The following is a 21,245-nucleotide window of genomic DNA, read 5'->3' on the forward strand; positions in this document are numbered from 1 at the left end:
ACTGATAAAAATAGCTTGTTTTTTGTTTTGGCTATAAATACATAAAACTCAGCAGTCATTCACTTATAAACAAGCACTTGAATTCGTGGGAGAGTTTTTGCATTACCATATTGTTTTTTATAAAACACTTTCATAACGTTATATCTGACCAATCCGTACGTGTAATTTATAATTTATGTAAATACGAATAATCGTATGCATAAAATGTTAGTAAATACATCTCAAAAATATAATCAATAGTATTTTTAATATCTGCAACCAGTAAAACACAATATAAAATATGTTGGTAATCAAATATATCGAATGTCAAAATGTAATTTTTTTTACTTATTACATATTTTTGATAAACAAATCATTTATTCCAAAATTGTGGAGACGCTTTGAGGTGTTATTGGTCCCACCGCTGTCCTTGATATTTTCAGAAACACCAACTGATTGGCCGATGTGTTAGCGGATTTCAAGCAGCGGGTGTCTCCTTTCCGCACAGCTCGTCGCATTAAAAATACTTTCCGCCAATTCGTAAAAATTTTAAATAAAAAAGTGCCGAACATGAGTAGCATTTTAAATCTAAAGCCCTTTTTTTTGAGGGGTGTAATTAGCAACTGTGTAAGTAAGGTAAGTTGTCACCTGTTTCAGGTAACCTATAGTTTTTGTTATGTAACTTTTTAAATATTTTTATTTACCTTAAAATTATCATTTACATTACAAAATCGTCCTTTTTCCGTTTTTCGATTTCTCCCAAATTATTAATACAAACCTGATTTATGACAACAAATATCACTTTAAATACAGACTTTACATTAGAGTTAATACACCTTTAAGTTATTAAATTTTACCTTATTTTTCCAAAGGTGTAATAATAATTTATTCCTGTCAGGTCAATTTACATTCAGTGGAATTTTGTTTTTCAGATAAATATAAATCCTGCTTTGTCTCGTTCATTACACTTAAATGTTGATAAAAATAATGCAAAATCATGTGATAGTTCTTCAAAAGCCTACCCTATCATTGACCACACATATGATGCTGTGGTGGTTGGGGCAGGTGGAGCTGGACTACGTGCAGCTTTTGGTTTGGTAGCTGAAGGTTTTAAAACTGCAGTAATTACCAAATTGTTCCCAACAAGATCTCATACAGTAGCAGCTCAGGGTGGTATTAATGCTGCTTTAGGTAAGTTATTCATTAAAAATAGTCATGTTTTTGTTGCATAAGTTTTCAAAAAAATTGTAAAAATGTTAGAGTATTGTGTAAAAGACATAAATTATGCAACTCAAGCTAACATTGAAAATAAACATCGATCTTCCAAATGATGTGTGATCCTTTGGTAATTATTGAGGCTCAAAGATCAGTTCTGTGTTATATTTCTTGGAATATATGTGTCTTTTAAGAAGTATCACAATAAACAATAATTAATCGTTAGTTAACTGTAATTGACAATCATAACAAAGCTGTTATCATTTTAATGAGACTCTTCATCTGTTTTTTTAATAACTATGGCAGCAAATATATGATAATTAAAACTTATCTGTATGTTGAACTCTGGATGTTTAGTGTGGTTTTTTAACATTTCAAAATTGATATGTCCACCAACACCAAGAAGTGTGTGTGGGAATTCAAACTGATAAGCTTAGCGTTAAATAAAAACGTTACGCAGTTTTGTTGTGCTGTAATTGTTTTGTGCTTTAATGATTAAGGACCGTCTTGATTATTATATCATTAATGAGAGGTTATACCTACGCGTGTTAACGCGTGGATTTATTCTCTTTTCGTATAAACTTATGTAGGTCTGTATTGTTATTAGAGATAAAAATAATGATTGATATATCAGATGACCACTATATATATTCGAATATTTAATGCGATGATGAATCTCATATCCGTTTTCTTGAAAGTGAGGTTATGTAATGTCGAAATATAGTTATAGTGATTGCTAAAATCTCCTACTTTAATTTAGAACAGTATGAAATCGATTTTTAGTTAACTAAAATTGTTAACCAATAAAAAATAAATCAATATCTAAGTATACGCCCCCAAACACAAAAAGTTTATACAATTAGCGTACTAAAAATAAACAAAAATAGCACTCGAAAAATGTATTGTTACTTAACGTATAGTTGTCAAGTTTTTATGCGCCTATTCATTTTTTTTTGTTAAAAGTATTAGTAATACAGTTATGGCAATGATTTATTGAACAATGAACAAATAAAACATTTTTCAAGTTATAAATTAAAGTATTCATAAAACCTATGGTTAATAAAATTAGGTTTTTCTTTTCATATTATTTCAATACTGTTTTAAGAAAATATGAAACATGATGAGTATTAATAACCTTATAAAATAATATTGTTTATTATTTATTTTTTTCTCGATCTTTTTAAAAGAAATATGAAACATGATTACCATCAATGATCTTAAAAAAGTATGTTGTTTATCCGTTTTTATATTATCTCGATCTTTTTTTAAAGGAAATATGGAAGACGATCAATGGCAATGGCATATGTATGACACAGTAAAAGGTTCTGATTGGCTCGGGGATCAGGATGCTATTCACTACATGACTAGAGAAGCTCCAAAAGCCGTTATCGAATTGGAAAACACGGGAATGCCTTTCTCTAGAACCACTGACGGTAAAATTTACCAGAGAGCCTTTGGCGGACAGTCATTAAAATTTGGAAAAGGCGGACAAGCTCACAGGTATATGTTAGATATGTTTTATATGACTATAAATAATATAAATGTTTTTCAAGATGTTGTTGCGTAGCTGACCGAACGGGTCACAGCTTGCTACACACTTTATATGGCCAAAGTTTGAAATACGATTGCCATTATTTCGTTGAATATTTCGCGTTGGATCTCATAATGGAAAATGGAGAATGTCGAGGTGTTGTCGCTCTATGCCTAGAAGATGGAACAATTCATAGATTTAGGTCAAAGAATACGGTAAGTTTTTTTTAATTGCCCTTAATTCGAGCGTCACTCGCGCGTTTAATCACAGATTAAATTTTCGGAACGATAATTTTTTAATTTAAATGTGTTGTTTTTTTCTATTTTCGCTGATACAGCATAAATATTTGGCTACTAAATTTTGTTATATGATTGTCGCAAGAGATAAGATTAAATTCGGTTGGTTTTATCGCTTATTAATTGGTTACTTCTACCTAAGAGGTGGCACCACTCGATTTAGAAAGTACGGGGATAATTTAAAATGTTTTTTATTCACTGGCGAATTTACATATTCATCTTGGATAGAGAGTGGGGACGATTCAAATATATCGATATATAACCGGTCTTAAAATTTGAAGGATCAATAGCTTGTACTTTGGTGACTGAAGTAATTTTGTTTGTTTAATTCATTAAGTCACAGAGGATATGATAAAGGCAAAGAATAATGTATCTACGTTATATACATTTTTTTTTAAAAGAATATTAAAAGTATTTACAAATGCATAAATAAAACACTATTTTGATGTACTACATTGTTCAGTAATTTTTTGGATTTCTTAATTTTTCATAAAGATGTAATGTAATTTTGAAGGGCATAGCAAGCATTGTGGTGTAATAAGTAAAAAGTATAGCAACATTTGCTAACAATTAACCAATAAATAAATTCGAGTATGAAATTAGATTTTGTACATCACCTTACTATTACAGATGAGATGTATACAAAACAAAAAAAGTTTTTTTCAAATTTATATTTCCAATTTCTTAAATATATGCTTTTGCTATTTTTTTATAATGTTTAAACTCAATCGCATTTTTCAATGATATGTTAGAAACTATTAAAAGTTAGAAATGTTTGCTAAATTTTCTCAAGCAATTTTTCTCTCATCATTCACAAAAAATATTGAAATCTATATTGACAATATACAGCAATATTTTTTTTATTTTGTTTTAATCTAATTTCGTTATGAACTATTTGGTTTTAAGGATCACAATAATGAGATTAAGACAATAAGAGAGATAAAGTGTTATTGGCAATCCTAACTACCATTATGTTGAGCCAAAAAAAAAAACAGAACAGGACACTGATCTAAAACAAGCGACATTGATTCAGCTTTTTAGCTTCAATTTACTCGCAGCAACTTTGTATCTTATATTTGGCCAAAAATAATAAACCCAGATTATGTAGCCTTTTGGGCATTGTAAATATTTCTGAGAACTCAGTCACTCGTAATGATATAAACATTTATTTACTAACATTAATTTAGTAAAATAATAAATACAAATAATTACAATAACTTTGGATCATTTTAATTTAAACACTAAAAATAATGTTTATTATAAACCACAAATCTACAAAACTAATTTCAGTTTAAGTGATGTTAAAAAATGTTGAAAAATTTGGCTTTCATGTTGTAAATTATATATAATGAATTTATTTCATTCACTGAATATAATATGCAGAATTTTACCTTTAATATTTTTTTTTTACTACATATCATCCCTATAAAAGAAAATAAAGTATTCGTTTTTTTATTATTTTTTTATCGAAGTATTTTCATATCGAAAAATCGATGCAACTGTCGTAACTGCTATTATGCGTAAAATTGCATATAGCTGACCAATTATCTTTGAAATAAAGTCTGGAATATTTAAAATTTAATATTCATCCGTTTTTTTACTGTACAGAATGTACGCCTTGTCCTCTTATTATAATGTTTCTACATTATGGTCTTTACTTTATCATTGCAAAGTTTGAAGTATTAAACAGATGCCGCCAGGTCAGCGCTGTGTTTAAGGGATATATCATTTCATCTACGGGTGCGATGATAAAGCTCGATAGATAAGAGAGAAAGGACCTAATCTAAAGGCAACTTATATCAAATATCGAACATTGACAGTATCGGAATTTTTGAAACAATTGTAAACACATGAATACTTAAAGAATTCTCTTGACAGTGTGACAGAAATGACTTACATCATTTTATGGAGGCTAATTTTTTTCAGAAAAAAAGACACTATTATAGGTAACATTTGGTTTCTATGAAAATTTGGATATGAAATGTCCGTTATAGAGATTTGTAGGAGGTTTGAGGTTTCACAGAGAGGTTTGAGCACTTGGCAAAGCAAAAATTGTTTTCAATAATACTTGTCATAAAAAGTGATTTTCACATTTATTTATATACTCAATTGCAAGAAACTTTCAACTGTTTATAATATCTTATATATATATATATGTTACTTGGTAAACAATTTGAAGATGTTTTCTAAGCAGGCAGATTCGAAGGTTCTAATCCCAGATATTTTTTATATATATTTGCAAAAAAAAACGCTCGTTGCCCATCGAAAAAATAAATCACGAAAAACTTTATAAAATAACGAGTCTGGCGTTCACAGGATATTGGATTATTACCTTTCGAATTTCAATTGCGTTGTCTGGTGGCCAATATCTTATAACCGCCATTGATTATGTAGTCAGGGTGACAGCTCCAATTTGGAAGCTATCAGCGACCGCGAACTTTCGAGCTTACAAATACTTTCTAATAAACTCAATAAATCATAAGAAATTACTAGTTATATAACGATTAATGTCTGTGGTTAAAATTCTGTTTATAAATGGTTATCGCCGTACTTTTTATTTTGCGTGGTATCGCTTCATTTCGGAAATTCAAAACCAAGAACTTGTCTGTTTTAATGAATGATCCTCTTTTAGAAACAAAGAACACATCAATATATGAACACGACGTGGTTTTATTAAATAGTTGGTGAGAGATATCAGAAAACAAAAACATATTCAAATCGTATGATCATCATTAATGGTGATCTGGTGTTTTTTAAATATTTAATTAAAATATATTTAGCAGTAGTTGACCAGCATATCTTGTTTGCGTCAATGATTGTTGATCTGCATTTATCAATTATTTTTAGATCCACCGATTTTGCACGTACGCCTTTGACCTCGTTATGGGTTAAGTTTTTTTAAAATAATATCAACAGGGAACCCATTCATTGTGTCTAGGTTTTTAAATATTGACAATATAGGTAACGAAGGACCAACACCAACTATTTATTAAGATCCACTTTTAACGCAGTTTAGGTATGACGATCTAGTGGATTAATTAATATTTTTAAGGTTCAGAAATGGATAATTAGAAGTAGTTTGGTTGCTGGTACAAGAACTTGTCACAAGCAGTTTTAATATCTGCTGGCAGTTTTTTGCTGAACCGTATCCGAATTTCCCGTGTATTCTAATGTTTGTTACAAATACATCCCAGAGTTTAAAAAGTAATTACAGTTAGTATCTCAAAGCATTTTTAAGACAGCCCCATCCTACAATATTATTAGCTACAATCTTCGCCCATTTCTAGCATACCTTGCTTGGTTAAGCAGCCAGCTTCTTGATCTTTTCATACTTCTCCCGCCAATAGAGCATTTTACTATTATTTTAAACAATCCCCGATAAAATTAAGTAGACTAACATTGTTGATATTTGATTTAATTGGGTACGTTTTATATTTTCCTTGGTGATGGTAAAAAACTCACCATTTATTATTAGGTGCATAGTGTATCCAAAGTAGCAGTGAGCTCACGTCATCTCAATTTATTACGCCAAAACAGTGCAATGTTGCCGTATTTAACGTTGACATTTTCCCGATTTTAGTTTATTTTAGCTTCGATATATGACAATATTCTAATATAAATAAAATGATGAAACAAAAATGTTGTAAATTATAATTTATTTTAATATTATAGTTAGAACTTAAACTACAGTTAATTAAACAGCCACGTATTTTGTGGGTTAGAGTTATTTTATTATATTTACATTTAACTCTTTTCTAACCACCCATGGTATCTCCTGGAGGCTTAATCCACCAAATTGATAATTGTACATTGAAGTAAATTATTTAATTTTCATTAGAAAACATATTTAACTTTTTATGTTTAGTTCGTGTTTTCTTCGTTGTTGTATATTCTTCTCAAATCAATTTTGATATCATTGTATTTGTCTTTAGTTTCTTCCCTTTACTACCTATTTACATTTTTCTTGATAAAATTATATTTAATCACTTCATTCTCCCTAATGCATTCGCCATATCTGCAAAACAGTTACTATTAATTCTTTCCTCGTGCATTTTAACCAAATACTCATATATATTCTGAACAATTACACACATATCTATACACATACATTTTTCACACTCTACAGTAATATTTTTACAGTATACTATATTAATTATATACTCACCATTCGTTTTTTCCATTTTCATCACCCTATCTTGGTATTGTCAGCGTTTAATCATAATCCCACATGCAGAAAGTTTCATTCATCCACTGTAACATTCTGAGTTAGTTTTCAAGCCAATAACGAAGCTGTTCATTTCCATTCTAAGTTCATAATTCCATTTGTCAATTTCTTCTCCTGTGTGTCTGATGGAGTTCATCCAAACTGAAGTGTAGACAATCATTTCCACATATCCAAAGAGTTATTGCTTGTATATATTTCTGGATCTGCATATTTACCGTAGTAATTGCCACACCCATAACAATTACAGTGATAGAGAGGAAGACGTTGCTCCCTAAGTTTCTATGGAGACTTTCCTCTGAAATAATTATATTAAATTATGTTTGTATTGAAAATTACTCGCCGTTTTTATACATTTCATAAATTTATTCTTGAATAAAGCTAACATCAAGGTATGTAGATACTTTCTTTTCTATAGTGCTCGTACTAATATTCAGTGCAGCTGCAACACAATAAAAATATTTCCAAAACCCCAGCAGCTTATATTTAATAGTATCAACACGGGCCCCCATTACCTATCTGTTTGTGACTTTTTATTTATTTGGCCTCGGCATTTTCAACCAAAGTTATCAAAAATATTAAGCAGCGAAATGTATCAACACAAAGCAACTTTTGCAGGCTGATTCGATTACATGTTTGAACGTATCACACAGCGTTGTAGTTGTTTTTAACTGGAATAAAATGAGAAGGAAAATGCTGTTTGGTATTAAAACGAATTTACAAACTTCAATAGGCAATACATTATACATCTTGATAACGTGAGTTCACTCCTACTCTGGATAGACTATATCAAGATTTTTAAGGCAATTGAGAAATAAATTAAAAACTCTTCATTAACAACAAAATCAAACAACTACATCTATGTTTACACCTATTATATTTATTGCACAATTCTGAGGTATATGATAACAAATTTTTACTTCCATTCATTTCGTGTTCATTTATCATTTGTTAAGGTTCTTGCAACTGGTGGTTATGGTCGTGCCTTTTTCTCTTGTACTTCTGCACATACCTGTACCGGAGACGGTACCGCTATGATAGCCAGAGCGGGCCTGCCTAGTCAAGACTTAGAATTCGTACAATTCCATCCGACTGGCATTTATGGAGCTGGATGTCTCATAACTGAAGGCTGTAGAGGTAACAACTCACTAGGTCTTATCGCGGTTTGTACAATTACTTTGTCATATTTTTTCAACTGACAGGTGAGGGCGGATATCTAATCAATTCCCAAGGAGAACGTTTCATGGAAAGATATGCGCCAGTCGCTAAAGATCTTGCGTCTAGAGATGTCGTATCTCGAAGTATGACTATCGAAATCAGAGAAGGTATGGTGTTATTAAATATACGATAAAAGTGGTTTTATTAATTTGTTTCTTGTACTTAACAGGTCGCGGATGTGGTCCACACAAAGATCATGTTTATCTGCAACTTCACCATTTGCCAGCAGAGCAGTTGCATCAAAGATTACCAGGTATTTCCGAAACCGCGATGATCTTTGCCGGCGTTGATGTAACCAGAGAACCAATCCCAGTATTACCAACAGTTCATTATAATATGGGTGGTATTCCTACAAATTACAAGGGACAAGTAATATTTTCTTACATCTTGTAAGTACCTTTCATAGAATTATACTTTTCATAGGTTCTTACCAGCCGCAATGGCCAAGATACCGTAGTTCCTGGCCTGTACGCCTGTGGCGAGGCAGCTTCCTGTTCAGTTCACGGAGCTAACAGGTTAGGAGCCAACTCTTTGTTGGATTTAGTTGTATTTGGTAGAGCATGTGCTTTAACAATTGCAGCAGAAAATAAACCCGGTGAAAAGATTGGAGATATTAATGCAGTACGGAATCTTGGACTTTTGGTGTTTTAACCTGAAGATAATGGAAATTTGTTTTAGAACGCAGGTGAACAATCGGTGTCTAATTTGGACTGGTGCAGATACGCCAATGGACCCCTGCCCACTGCCGACTTGAGATTGCAGATGCAGCGCACTATGCAAAGCCACGCGGCTGTATTTAGGACTGAAGAGGTCTTGAAAGAGGGTATCCAAAAAATGCACGGCCTCTATGGAAAGTTGAAGGACCTGAAGGTTTCTGATAATAGGTAAATGATACAAATTCCCTTTGGGGTTGTTCTTTTATTGATGTCTATAATGTTAGTTTGATCTGGAATTCCGATCTGGTGGAAACCCTGGAATTGCAAAACTTGATGCTTAACGCAATGATGACCATTACTGCAGCTGAGAACAGGAAAGAATCTAGAGGAGCACATGCACGTGAAGATTATAAGGACCGTGTCGATGAATATGATTACAGTAAACCATTAGAAGGTAAATATGGCATACTTTACGTTTGTTGAGATTTTTGGGATTTTTTGCAGCATATGCAATAGCTGTTTTCTATTAATCTGTACTGTTTAAACCTTTATTGCTTAAAGGTGTTTAGAGTATCAATATTGAATGTTTAAAATTATAACTTATTTTTTTGTCCGTCCTCTGTTTTCTTATAACAATACTATTTATGTTGCATTTTATATTCTTAGTTTTTCTATATAAACTGGTAGGACTACATCTATTAAATAGTGTATCTAATGGAAAAATTCAAGTTTCAAGATTATATTTATTTATAATATACTAGCTGACCCGACAGACTTCGTCCTGTCAAAAAGATTTGTAATGTGGCAGTTTTTGTGCCTACGTATTTTAAAAAATTCTCCTGAACAGAACCATCACCCTGGTGATAGGGCGTTGTGAATAAAAAATAATTAAATAAAACATATATAAGGATTGAAAAGTAAGTAATCGCTTTATTGTTAATCATGTGAATCATAATTATTATTATTATTATCATTATATTGCTTTGTGGTATACGATGTTTTTTGTTTGATTACCTGGCGCATAGATAAACAAATCTGATGGTTTTCCAACACGGGAACAGGCAACATACAATTGACCATGTGAGAAACATGGGTTTTCTAGATTAATACCACAAACACTTAATGATTGCCCCTGGGACTTGTTTATAGTCATAGCAAAAGCAAGCCGTCAACATGTCTATAGGAAATTTGCCATTACCAATGTCAATGAGTTGTTTAGAGAATATGTTTCCAGATTGGTCATTTTGCAACTCGACACGCATATTCTTGCTTAAATGAAGTACTTTAACATGTTTCCACAAATTGGAGGACTTTAGACATGCATTGAGTTCATCAGCTGGCGTTGATCGTGGAATCACTGGCAATGTTTGACGAAAATCTCCTGCTAATAAAATCATTGCACCACCAAATCGGTTATTATTGCTACGTAGATCTTTTAAGGTTCTGTCTAAAGCCTCCAAAGATTTTTTATGTGCCATCGTGCATTCATCCCAAACAATCAATTTACATTGCTGCAAAACCTTTGCCATTGCAGAGTTCTTCGAAACGTTGCAGGTTGGAGTTTCATTGCTTTGCATATTTAATGGCAATTTTAGTGCTGAATGGGCTGTTCGACCACCTTCAAGCAAAGTTGCTGCGATTCCCGACGAAGCGAGTGCAAGTGCAATTTTATTTTGTGAGCGAATTGTTGCTAATATTAATGAAATAAAAAAAGTTTTTCCTGTACCACCAGGTGCATCTAAGAAATAAATCCCTCCAGTTTCATCATTTGTTACTTTCATAAGAGTTTCAAATACATACTTCTGTTGTTCATTTAACAGTGGAAGATTTGTTTGAATTTATTCTTTGAAAGCGTTGAGATCATACAGTCGATTTCTCGATGCAACTCTTGGTTAAAAGCGTCATGCATTGGACGATTGGGCGCGGTCAGGCCTAATTGAATTAATAGTTTGTTTGACATTATCAAGCACATGTCCTCAATTGAAATCAATGCTTCATTGTAAATTTCTTCACTGATTTGTATATTTGGATTTCCCATTCTATTCCGTATTTGATACAAAATATCATCACACATATAATCTTTGTACTTCATCCACAAATCAATTGGGTTTGATGGGAAGCATGTAGATATGATTATAGAAAACAATGTTCGTATTTGATGAGTGTGTGATGATATTACAGCATCATTGAGAGTTTGATCCCAATGAGCGTCATTTTCAAGCAATTGCAAACGTTGACAGGCTTCTCTGTAGGATCCACACAATTCACCATCAACAGTTCGTAACTGTTGGAATGATGTTGGGCCACGTACATTGACTAATAGCAGTCGTAAATAAAAACATTCATCATTGCTTGGATGTACTGAATAAATCCGGCCAATCGCATCGGTGGAATATACATCTGTATATCCTGGAACTGGTTTTCCTTGTTTCCGTCGTATAAATCTCCTTGAGGATTGATTCCAGGTATAATATTTTGGCATTTCAGAATATAGCAATGTTTGTGCGAAATCATCGTTTTGACATGTCTCAAAAAAACTGGTTAATGTAGTAGATGGTGGCTGAGCAGCTCTTTGTACTGCGTTCTGTGCTGTAAAATACACTCTTTGTCCATTTTCTAAATGCACAGCTAAGTGAACAACAGAAGGGTGTCTCTCATGAATAGGAAAAGAAAATATTCGCCAAACTGCTTCATTACTACTGACATAGCGGCCCATTTGGTATTGGGTAACTTCATCATTAGAATTCTCTGCACCAATTTCAATCACAGCCATATCACTCCCTTTGCTTACATATTTGCAAATGTATTTAATCGATTTCACTGAATGGCAAGATTCAACGTTGATGTGTGCTTTGAATGTCTTTGATAAAATGGGTGAATATGGAACAATCCAACGATTATCTATTTCAATATCTTGTTGATTTAATTTGACAATTGTTGATTTTCCATTGTCTGCTGTCGATCTGCGACGATACAATGGATAACCGTCATTACCAGTAATTGTTTCCGATATTAATGTCCGTGGATATCGTTTTGAACATTTACCATCCATCATACACGGTGAATTTTGATTAAGAGTTCCACAGGGACCATGTATCATGTTTTTGATAACTACCTCATGCAATCCAGGATCTACTTGTACATTAGGGATTTCAGCTGATATCACTGCATCAACTTCAATTGGCCTTATCTTTTCAACCAACCAAATCAAAATGTGTGCATGTGGCAATCCTCGTTTCTGCCACTCCACAGAATACATCCAGCAGCGTGTCTCACCAAACACATTATGTTTTACGATGAAATTCATTAAAGATTTCAACTTTTGTCTAAAGACTCTGGCTGTAATATCATGACGATCAATGGATGATTTCCCAGGTAATAACTCCTGCTTAATTTCTATCCATTGCGGATTGCATGTAAATGTGATGAACAAATCTGCTGTACCATAATGACGAACATACGACATGGCATCTTGAGCATATTCGTGCATATGCCGAGGGCTTCCGATGTATGTTGCTGGAAGAATAGTCATCCGACCGACATTCTGTGCATTTCCATCAGTATTAATCGCATCTCGAAGGTGAATATACTCTTCAGATCGGAGTTTGGTTTGATTCAACCTGATGAATGTTAATCTCTCCGTTTCAATTTTAACATACATGTCATCAACATATTTGTGATATAATCGCCGACATTTCAATATGCGATTATCTGCATTTTCCCGAATCATTAGGCGGTATGAATAATAGTTCATTGAACTGACTTTTTTGTTGGTTTCAGAACCTGTAAACAGATTTTGTTTTAATAACATTCAAATATAAAATTAAAATACATAATATAGTGACTGAGATATTATCGCCATAGCTAAACTAATATTTTAGTTACCTGTAATGGGATTTATCATTTTTATTGATAAATCGTAGCCATCTTCACCTTGCCAAAATATAATGGGATATTGCAGTGCATCATATGAGCGGTGTGTTTCCTTTATAGGTTGTAATTGAAAATTTCGACGATGTAAAACAATATCACGGGATTCCAAGTTTTCTCCAACTACAACGATAGCAACTTCATCAATAGTTGGTGCATTAAAACGTCTTGTATGTTGACCTGCAGGTGTTTTATCAGCTCTGATTACAATTTTGTGATTATCGGATGGCATCAGATCCAGGGCAGTTTTAAACAATATAATCAATTGATTGTGTTGATGAAATAAAGTTTGTAATTGTTCTACAATAGACCTTTTTACTAAATTGTTATGTGCACAACGCAGATCAATTTCTTGTGGTGAATTGCCCATAAAATAAATTTGCAGGAATTTGTTGTCGCTATCTGACACTGGTAACAGTGAACCTGCTCTGTGATATATTTGCCCTTGTATCTGTAAATAAAAAAAATATTATGGTGTGGTATAAATTAATGGATTGTCAATGATCAAACTTAAATAATATTTGATCTTAAAAAGTATATATTTAGTTTTAACTAATATCTATCAAATATAAAATATAATAAAAGTGTCACTGAAACTGAATCACCATATAATATGATGACTAAGTGATATATTTCGTAATGATTAAGAAATTGAAGATTAGTAACACATCTTAACTTTGGTGACAGAAAATTTTGTTCGCTAAAATAATTATGAGTAACTGCTATAATACATACCTTGAAAGTTGGCATAAAATTTTCCCGAACTGCATTTGTTGCCCCAAATGAAGTCATTTGAAAGCAATTGTTATATTGTTGAATATGTGTCAAAAAGTGTATAGAATCTGTTCCTATTCCTGAAACCAATGAGTACAATGGTTCTGGTGGTGGATCCAATTGTATCAATTTCACTTTACCATTTGCGCAACACAATCCATTGGCTTCGTTTTTGTATTTTAATGCCTTACAGTGTGAGCAAACCAAGTTCATAGAACCAATAACAACACATTGGTAGTTACTGTAGTCAATTGACACATCGTAACTGAAAGCAGCTGGATTCAAACTTGCGCGATTATTAGTTGAATGTCGCGCTCGCGCTTCACGCGAATCAAATATAAATTATTTTTTCACTAATCACGAACTAAACAAACACTAACTAACTAAACACTCTGCACAAAACACGATATACGAATTTGTTTCGTGTATCACTTGACAATTCATCTGTCATCTGTCAAAAGTCATCTGTAACAGACAACTTTTTTTTTTAAATTTGATATGACTTGAACTCAAATCCTTTTAAGCCGTACAAATTGTTTTATTTATTTAAAATTTGAATTAAATTTTAAACAAATAAAAAATTTTAAATAAATAAAACAATTCGTACGGATTAAAAGGATTTGAGTTCAAGTCATATCAAATTTAAAAAAAAAAAGTTGTCTGTTACAGATGACTTTTGACAGATGACAGATGAATTGTCAACTGATACACGAAACAAATTCAAACAAAAAGGGCTATTTTTAGGGTTTTTCCAGCAATAATTCTAATTTTTCTCGCCGTAAAAACCATCCCTGAACTTCAACGAACATTTTAAAAAAAGATTTGGCCAAATTGGTCCAGGCGTTGTTGAGTTATGCGCTTAGGAACATATTTTGCGATTCATTTTTATATATAAGAAGATATATATATATATATATATATGTATATATATATATATATATATATATATATATATATATATATATATATATATTTATCAAAATGTTCATAATTTTAGCGAATTTTATTTTATCTTTGGACTATTTTTTAAAAAATTATCTTACATTAGATATGCCTAATACAATGGTAATTTGCAAATTAATTTATTACTATTGTTCTATTGTACTTGCATCAATACACAAGCAAAAGGAGTGGGAGATAAATATATAAATATATATTTCCCAGAAAAGTTGGACTACTAAAGCTAAAGTTAATGTTACTTTTACACTTATACACTATACAAGTTCATATGCTTTGGTTCGCTTCAATCTTCTGATTTCCTAGGCATTGTCCAATAATTGTGTTGCTGGGATTAGTAACCATTTCATTTTTTATGGTGAAATCTTGGATAGCTTCGTAGAACCATTAGATGTCAAGGTATATTTGTAATTAATCGAAGAACTTTGTTTTTGGCAGTATTGGATTAAGCAGAGTAAGTTCAAATAAGCTCTGTAATCTATCTGATCTTAGGTCATTTAGGTAGTATGCGATTACCCAGTGCGGTTTTGAATCTGATCTGCTCAGATTTCTGTCTAATATGATTTTCTTTGGATTATGTAACAATGTTTGAGCCTCTCTTTTAGTTTAGTTTGCGAAAAAATGTGCAATTTCGCTTTTTACATGACTTTCTATGAAATAAATTAAAATGGAGATCATACACTAAATATTACGTTATTTAGTTTACGCTGCCAAGTTAAAACTTCTTTTTACTTTAAATATGGCCACATTTGAATTTTATTAAATGCAATTTCTTCATTATTAAATAAAATATTTACTTAAGAATACTTAAATTGGCCGATTAATTGAATCATGTGATCGAGACGCATTCTGTTTTCGTTGAAACTGTAGGCTCAAGTTCCTACGTCGGTCCATTGAGTGTAGAACCAATTTTATCCGCTTTATTAGTCTCTCTTGGTGGACACAAAATAGGAAAATCAATGTTTAATTTTTTTAAAAACACAACCTTAACACCTTTTCTGAATCATACTTCTTAATTCTTCCGTGGACTGTAGGGAATATGTTGAAAGAATTTTTCGAAATTTCAACTATGTTCAGAGATATTCAACTATTTTGGGACGCAGTAAATATCTCTCGACTACCTGAGGTAAGGATTTACGATAAATTTATATTCACAGAGCTTACTGGGTCGATGTTCGATGAGTAGGATCGCTGAAAATATATGTATAATGTGATATTATATACGTTTAATGCTTTTTTCAAGTTATACTAAGCCCATTTACTCGAAATTGCCTGAGAACTTATTACAGGAGAAATATATTCTTTCATCCCATAAAATTTAAAAAACAGACAAAAATAACTTTTTTAAAAATGGATCTTATAAATTCTATATGTTTTAATTGAATTGGAAACAAATATAAAACAAATACACAGTCTACTAAATAAGTTAATAAATACATTTTAAGATGAATTTTCATTCGTGAACCTTTGATTTATTTTATTGGACAATAAAATTACGTTGTTCTGAACGCAAAAACATAAACATTTAACTTGGATTCTATCAATTTTAGGACAACAAAAGAAAGATCTCAAAGACCACTGGAGAAAACACTCGCTAATCACCATTGATCCCAAAAACGGCAAGGTCAGCATTGGATATAGAGCTGTCATCGACGAGACATTAGATACACAAGAGTGCAAAACGGTACCACCAGCGATCCGATCTTACTAAGAATATTCCTTGTTTTTTATTAACTGCAAATTGCCCATAAAAGGTACTTATACATTTTCTTCAGTTACAAGCGAACAAATTGTAGTTCTTATTATTATATATATGAAAAGCAATGTATAACAATCATCTTATTACTATATGTTACCTGAATGTGTAACATTTCTGGTCAAGTACAGTACTTACATAAAATTGTTGTAATTATATAAATCTTTAGTTATTTATTAGAAATGGAGTATTTATACAAATGTCCTTAAGATGGACAGTCTTTTTCATTTTCTTTCTCTCATTTAATAAAGTATTGATACTATATGTGTAGGTATTTATTGATTAAATTTTAAGATAACAGAAGTAAATTGGTTACCTGAAATTATCTTGTGAATATTGTACACACTTTACGACTAAAAAAATATAAAAAATAAACTAAAACATGTTTTTTATTTTATATCCCTTTATTATTGATTAAATCAGTTTTGTTTGTTGGTGGAAGAATCATTGCAAAGATGATTTTGAATCTAGCCTATTTATAGCTTAATTAAACTATCTAGTCTAATAAATTTACAGCTCCAACATCTGGCTAATAAAGAGGAAGTGAAACTCGTACTCAGACTACTCTAGCTCACCAGAGAGCTGAAAAATCTTCGGGTCTTCACTTCACATTGGCTGTTGATAAAATAATGTCTTCTGTGGTAATTTTTTAATTTATTTAACATAAGTCATAGGAAAAAGGTATATTTAACTAATATATAATCATAAAAGATGTTTTTTTAACATATCACTTTATCTATTACCACAAAGATGATTTTTTTGTCTTTGTTGCATCATGTGTCTAGCACACATATAGTCGCTCATTAATTCACACGATTTTTCTATGTATCATCAAAATCTATTTTTGATTGTTGAAGTTTTGAGTATTGTACTATGTAAACTAGATGCTGCCCGATAATTCTGCCAGTTGCTAAACTGAGTTTCTATTACTGCAGTCTCTACTGTCTATTTTACTGTGTCATGACTGCTCGCTCGAATGATTCTAGAGATCTCAAATATCTGTTGTTAACATCAGTTATTTACATAATAGTGTCAATATAGGTACTTGTCCCAGTATGGGTTGGCGCTCTAAGGAGTTGAAGGGTCCACTGTCTAACCTAGTAATGATGCAAGATTAATAGTGGCGCTCTGTGGTAACCACTACAGGAAACCTCCGCAAACATAACCTTTGATAGGTAAAATGATCGTTTTGGTTACCTTAGCTGTCGAATAGGCATAATTAGGCTCCATAAAATCAATTTATATTATGTTAAAAAATCGTTTATGATTTGATATTTGCGTTCGTTTATCTATTAACTGTGATTGGCTTTTCATAATGGCCAAATTTTCTTACTTATATTAGTTTCCCTTTTCCCGGCTTTTAGAAAGCCAGCCTCCCAGGTATAAACAGTAGATCCACTGACTAAAAACTCAAAAGATTCAAGTTGCTCAGATCCATTAATATACATAAGCATTATAACGATTGATATTCGTTTAATGATTCAGGTTTTAATTAAAACAGAAGTCAAGTTATCTCAAAAAAATAAAATATCAGAAAAATAGAGCTCCGACTTTTTGGGAAACGCACTATCTAAATTGTATTTGTAATTATTGAGGAATGCGGTATTGATACGCATTGATTGTTTATTATAGTCATATGTTATGTTTTTATTTGGATTTTGAGATTCTGCTATTGATAATACTGTTCTCTGACTAATGATACTACTGCAAACGTTACGTATTAATTATTTAGATAAAATAAATTGGTGTTCTCTTTGTTATTTAAAATTTATCATCATAGTTGTACCAGGTACAGTTTTTATAATATTTAATATTAAACAAACTGCATGATAAATATTGATTTATTTAAATAAAATTTTGCCTTTCTAAAAATTGCAAATTGGCAGTAAGATAAACAGGAATATCATAAATTTTAAATCGACAAAACAGTAAACATTTTCAAGAAGTGTTAAGTAACTTGCAATTTTCAATGCTAACGAGCACGTCTTGTTTGATTTAAAACCCCTTGTAAAGTCAATATTTCAAAATATTTACTTGTAGCATTTAAAATAATTTTATGTTGATAAGAGCGTCCAAATTTTGCGCGAAACCCCAGCGAGTTTGTAGCCAAAAAATCTCTTAGTTAACGATTATGAAACACATATCTCGTGTTGTACAAAAGACACTGATAATGCTGTTTATAGTTCGTGATATCCTTTTAACCTACAACCTGCTTTATTACTGCGGTCTGCTTCAGTTTTCTTGTAGAAGTTTCAATGTACTGACTGCTAAATAATTGATTAAACTAATCGTACTTCTTAAGTTTCTAACACTGAATTCCTTTTCTATTTCGATGAAAAGATCTTTTATGCCTTCAACCATATTAGCAGAGGATTTTGAACTGTTGGATTTTGATATTTGCAAAGGTAAAAACGTTTAAATTTAAACAATTATTATTTGACTACTTTTATAATATTATAGACTGTATAAAGGCAAAATTCGAAATGTCCGTCCCTCAAGGAGCCCATGCCGCTTTTAAGGTCAGGAAAAACATGGAAAGAACAGATCTTCAATACAATATGAAGCAAGAAGCTGCCAATTACAACAGCAAATATATGAACAGCATCTGGGGGATGTACAATCGATTTTCAGTTCATAACTTAAAAAAAGTTATGGACACCAATCAACCGTAAATATTACATTTTAAAACCGAATACATTATTTAAAATAAAATTATTTTTAGTCAGCCTATTGGACAAAGCATGAAGAACGTAGGAGCGGCAAAGTTCTCAGTGTCCATGGAAAAGTTATCTCATTTGCCTCTCTAAAGCTTTAAAATAGAAAGATCTCTTCAAGAAATGTTTTAGTACTTTATTAAAAATAAAAAATAAACATATCTGTAAAAATTTGCTCAGCTAAAATATAGTCTTCTACATCAGTCTTCATTATTTTTAATCGCAAAAGTAACCCTGATAGCAACAATATTAAATAAAAACGCAATTCCAATTTGTTTTATCAATTCTAGTATAAAATACGATAATCACGTAAATTTTATGTTTTTATACAGTTTTACATTGACTACAATGGTATTTTTCTCCGTTTGATTAAAAATTAACATTTGCAAAAGAAGAGTTAGCCCAGCATCTGTCAAAAGCTATCTAAAAAGTTATCACCTTTTCTTGTTTAACTTTTAAAAGCAAACATATTTTTTCTAAATTTTTGGTATTTGCTTTGTTTTTAGTGATATTTAAAAATGCCACGGGGTAAGCAACAAAAAGATTTACTAACACAAAAATTCATAGGTTAGATTGTTCTATTTAGCTCCACGCCTAAATTTTCCAATCGCAATTATTGTTAATGTGTATTTAACTTGATCTTTTGGTAATATATAAGTAAATAAGCCATATTTATACATTAAGAGAATTGTTTGATTTAACTTTTAGCTTTCCGTGTTTGTTGAGGTTGCATTAATTTTCATGAATATATAACTTTTGTAGGTAAGTTTTCTAATCACAAAGGTCGCAGTCGTAGATTTACCAACCCCGAAGAATTAGAGGAAGAACGAAAAAAAGAAGAGCAGAAGAAGAAATGGAGGCAGCAGCACGGTGATGAAAGTAGTGAAGAAAGTGAAGATGATAAAAAAATATCTGAAGAATCTGATAGTGATGAAGAAAGCAGTGAAGAGGAAGAGACACATGTAATACTAATGCATTTTTTATTAAGTAAATATTGACTTTCATTTCTAGAAAGCCAAGGGTGTGTCTAATCTGATTGAAATTGAAAATCCAAACAGGGTCCAAAAGAAAACTAAAAAGTTATCTACGTTAAATACTGCTGATTTAACTGAAAAGCCACAACTCTCTAGAAGGGAGAGGGAAGAAATTGAGAGGTTTCTATCTTAAATGTTTATAATATATTTTTTGAAATAATTTTTTTATATTTTAATAGGCAAAAAGACCAAGCCAATTATCAGAAACTGCATGCCGAGGGTAAGACAGATCAAGCCAGAGCAGACTTGGCTAGGTTGGCTATTATCAGGCAACAACGTGAAGAAGCCAGAAAACGGAGAGAAGCTGAACAAAAAGGTTAATTATTTCTCAAACTATTTTACAGTTCATTTATTTAGTACTAATTACAGAAAAGGAAGAAGCATCTAAAGCCAAAACAGCAGCAACCAACAAAGCTTTGGGGAAAAAATAGGGTAATTACAATACAACATAGGACTTGCACCGATCTTCAAATATACCAGGGCTATTTTTAAGTCTAATATATAACATCGAACATCAGTCGGTTCAGAGGTAAAAATAGTTCTGACTTTAAATTTGAGGGGAAATTCTGCAATACTTATTCTAAGATTTTTTTTATGTAATGGCGTTCATTTTATTGTTTACTAATATATTTGATTCAGATTAGGTTTTTTAAAGCCATATTTAATTTTTTGTTATGTTTTGTATGAATCTGATTCTAATAAATTTCTGAAATTTATCATAATTGTTTTTATTGCATTACTTTCGCTTTTATCACCAAACATTAGAGTTGGTTAGACTGAATTATATTTTATTATCATTATCAATTTATTCAGCTGACTTTTTTTTGGATAATGCTCAAGTATTTCGCTTTTATTCTAATAATAGTCTATGATGGTACAGATCTAGTCATCATTTTATATAGGCAACTCGACATTGACAACCTTCGACATAATGTAATGATGTTCAACCAAATAAAAACTATG

The 21,245-nt window shown here is 31.5% G+C and overlaps 4 protein-coding genes across 5 annotated transcripts; 3 read left to right on the forward strand and 1 right to left on the reverse strand.

The window, feature by feature from the left end:
- Positions 1-280: 280 nt before the first annotated feature.
- LOC143203502 (succinate dehydrogenase [ubiquinone] flavoprotein subunit, mitochondrial) lies at positions 281-16,915 on the forward strand. Of its 2 annotated transcripts, XM_076415683.1 has the most exons (11): positions 281-615; positions 912-1,170; positions 2,466-2,694; positions 2,748-2,940; positions 8,200-8,380; positions 8,446-8,568; positions 8,631-8,830; positions 8,885-9,082; positions 9,140-9,345; positions 9,402-9,571; positions 16,329-16,915. In XM_076415683.1, exons 1-11 carry the CDS (start codon positions 550-552, stop codon positions 16,487-16,489), a joined length of 1,986 nt encoding a protein of 661 aa, XP_076271798.1. In that variant the 5' UTR covers positions 281-549; the 3' UTR covers positions 16,490-16,915. The 2 variants fall into 2 exon arrangements, with proteins under 2 accessions (XP_076271798.1, XP_076271804.1); XM_076415689.1 differs by lacking the exons at positions 281-615; positions 912-1,170 and adding an exon at positions 1,523-1,784.
- On the reverse strand, positions 10,803-14,152 carry LOC143203475 (uncharacterized). Its single transcript, XM_076415651.1, has 4 exons — positions 13,962-14,152; positions 13,783-13,901; positions 13,003-13,498; positions 10,803-12,900 (listed from the first exon to the last, which is right to left on the reverse strand). The coding sequence occupies exons 1-4, from the start codon at positions 14,032-14,034 to the stop codon at positions 10,931-10,933; spliced, it is 2,658 nt and encodes an 885-aa protein (XP_076271766.1). The 5' UTR covers positions 14,035-14,152; the 3' UTR covers positions 10,803-10,930.
- Positions 16,916-18,709: 1,794 nt separating the features above from the next.
- On the forward strand, positions 18,710-19,454 carry LOC143203555 (uncharacterized). Its single transcript, XM_076415763.1, has 3 exons — positions 18,710-18,939; positions 18,995-19,202; positions 19,257-19,454. Exons 1-3 carry the CDS (start codon positions 18,867-18,869, stop codon positions 19,339-19,341), a joined length of 366 nt encoding a protein of 121 aa, XP_076271878.1. The 5' UTR covers positions 18,710-18,866; the 3' UTR covers positions 19,342-19,454.
- Positions 19,455-19,632: 178 nt separating this feature from the next.
- Positions 19,633-20,998, forward strand: LOC143203549 (28 kDa heat- and acid-stable phosphoprotein). Its single transcript, XM_076415748.1, has 5 exons — positions 19,633-19,776; positions 20,011-20,210; positions 20,260-20,402; positions 20,462-20,598; positions 20,652-20,998. The coding sequence occupies exons 1-5, from the start codon at positions 19,767-19,769 to the stop codon at positions 20,711-20,713; spliced, it is 552 nt and encodes a 183-aa protein (XP_076271863.1). The 5' UTR covers positions 19,633-19,766; the 3' UTR covers positions 20,714-20,998.
- The last annotated feature ends 247 nt before the right edge of the window (positions 20,999-21,245 follow it).

Source organism: Rhynchophorus ferrugineus, unplaced genomic scaffold (genome assembly GCF_030347505.1).
Source record: "Rhynchophorus ferrugineus isolate W39M unplaced genomic scaffold, kcgeb_rfMv2 rfM1, whole genome shotgun sequence".
NCBI classification, from domain to species: Eukaryota; Metazoa; Arthropoda; class Insecta; order Coleoptera; family Curculionidae; genus Rhynchophorus; species Rhynchophorus ferrugineus.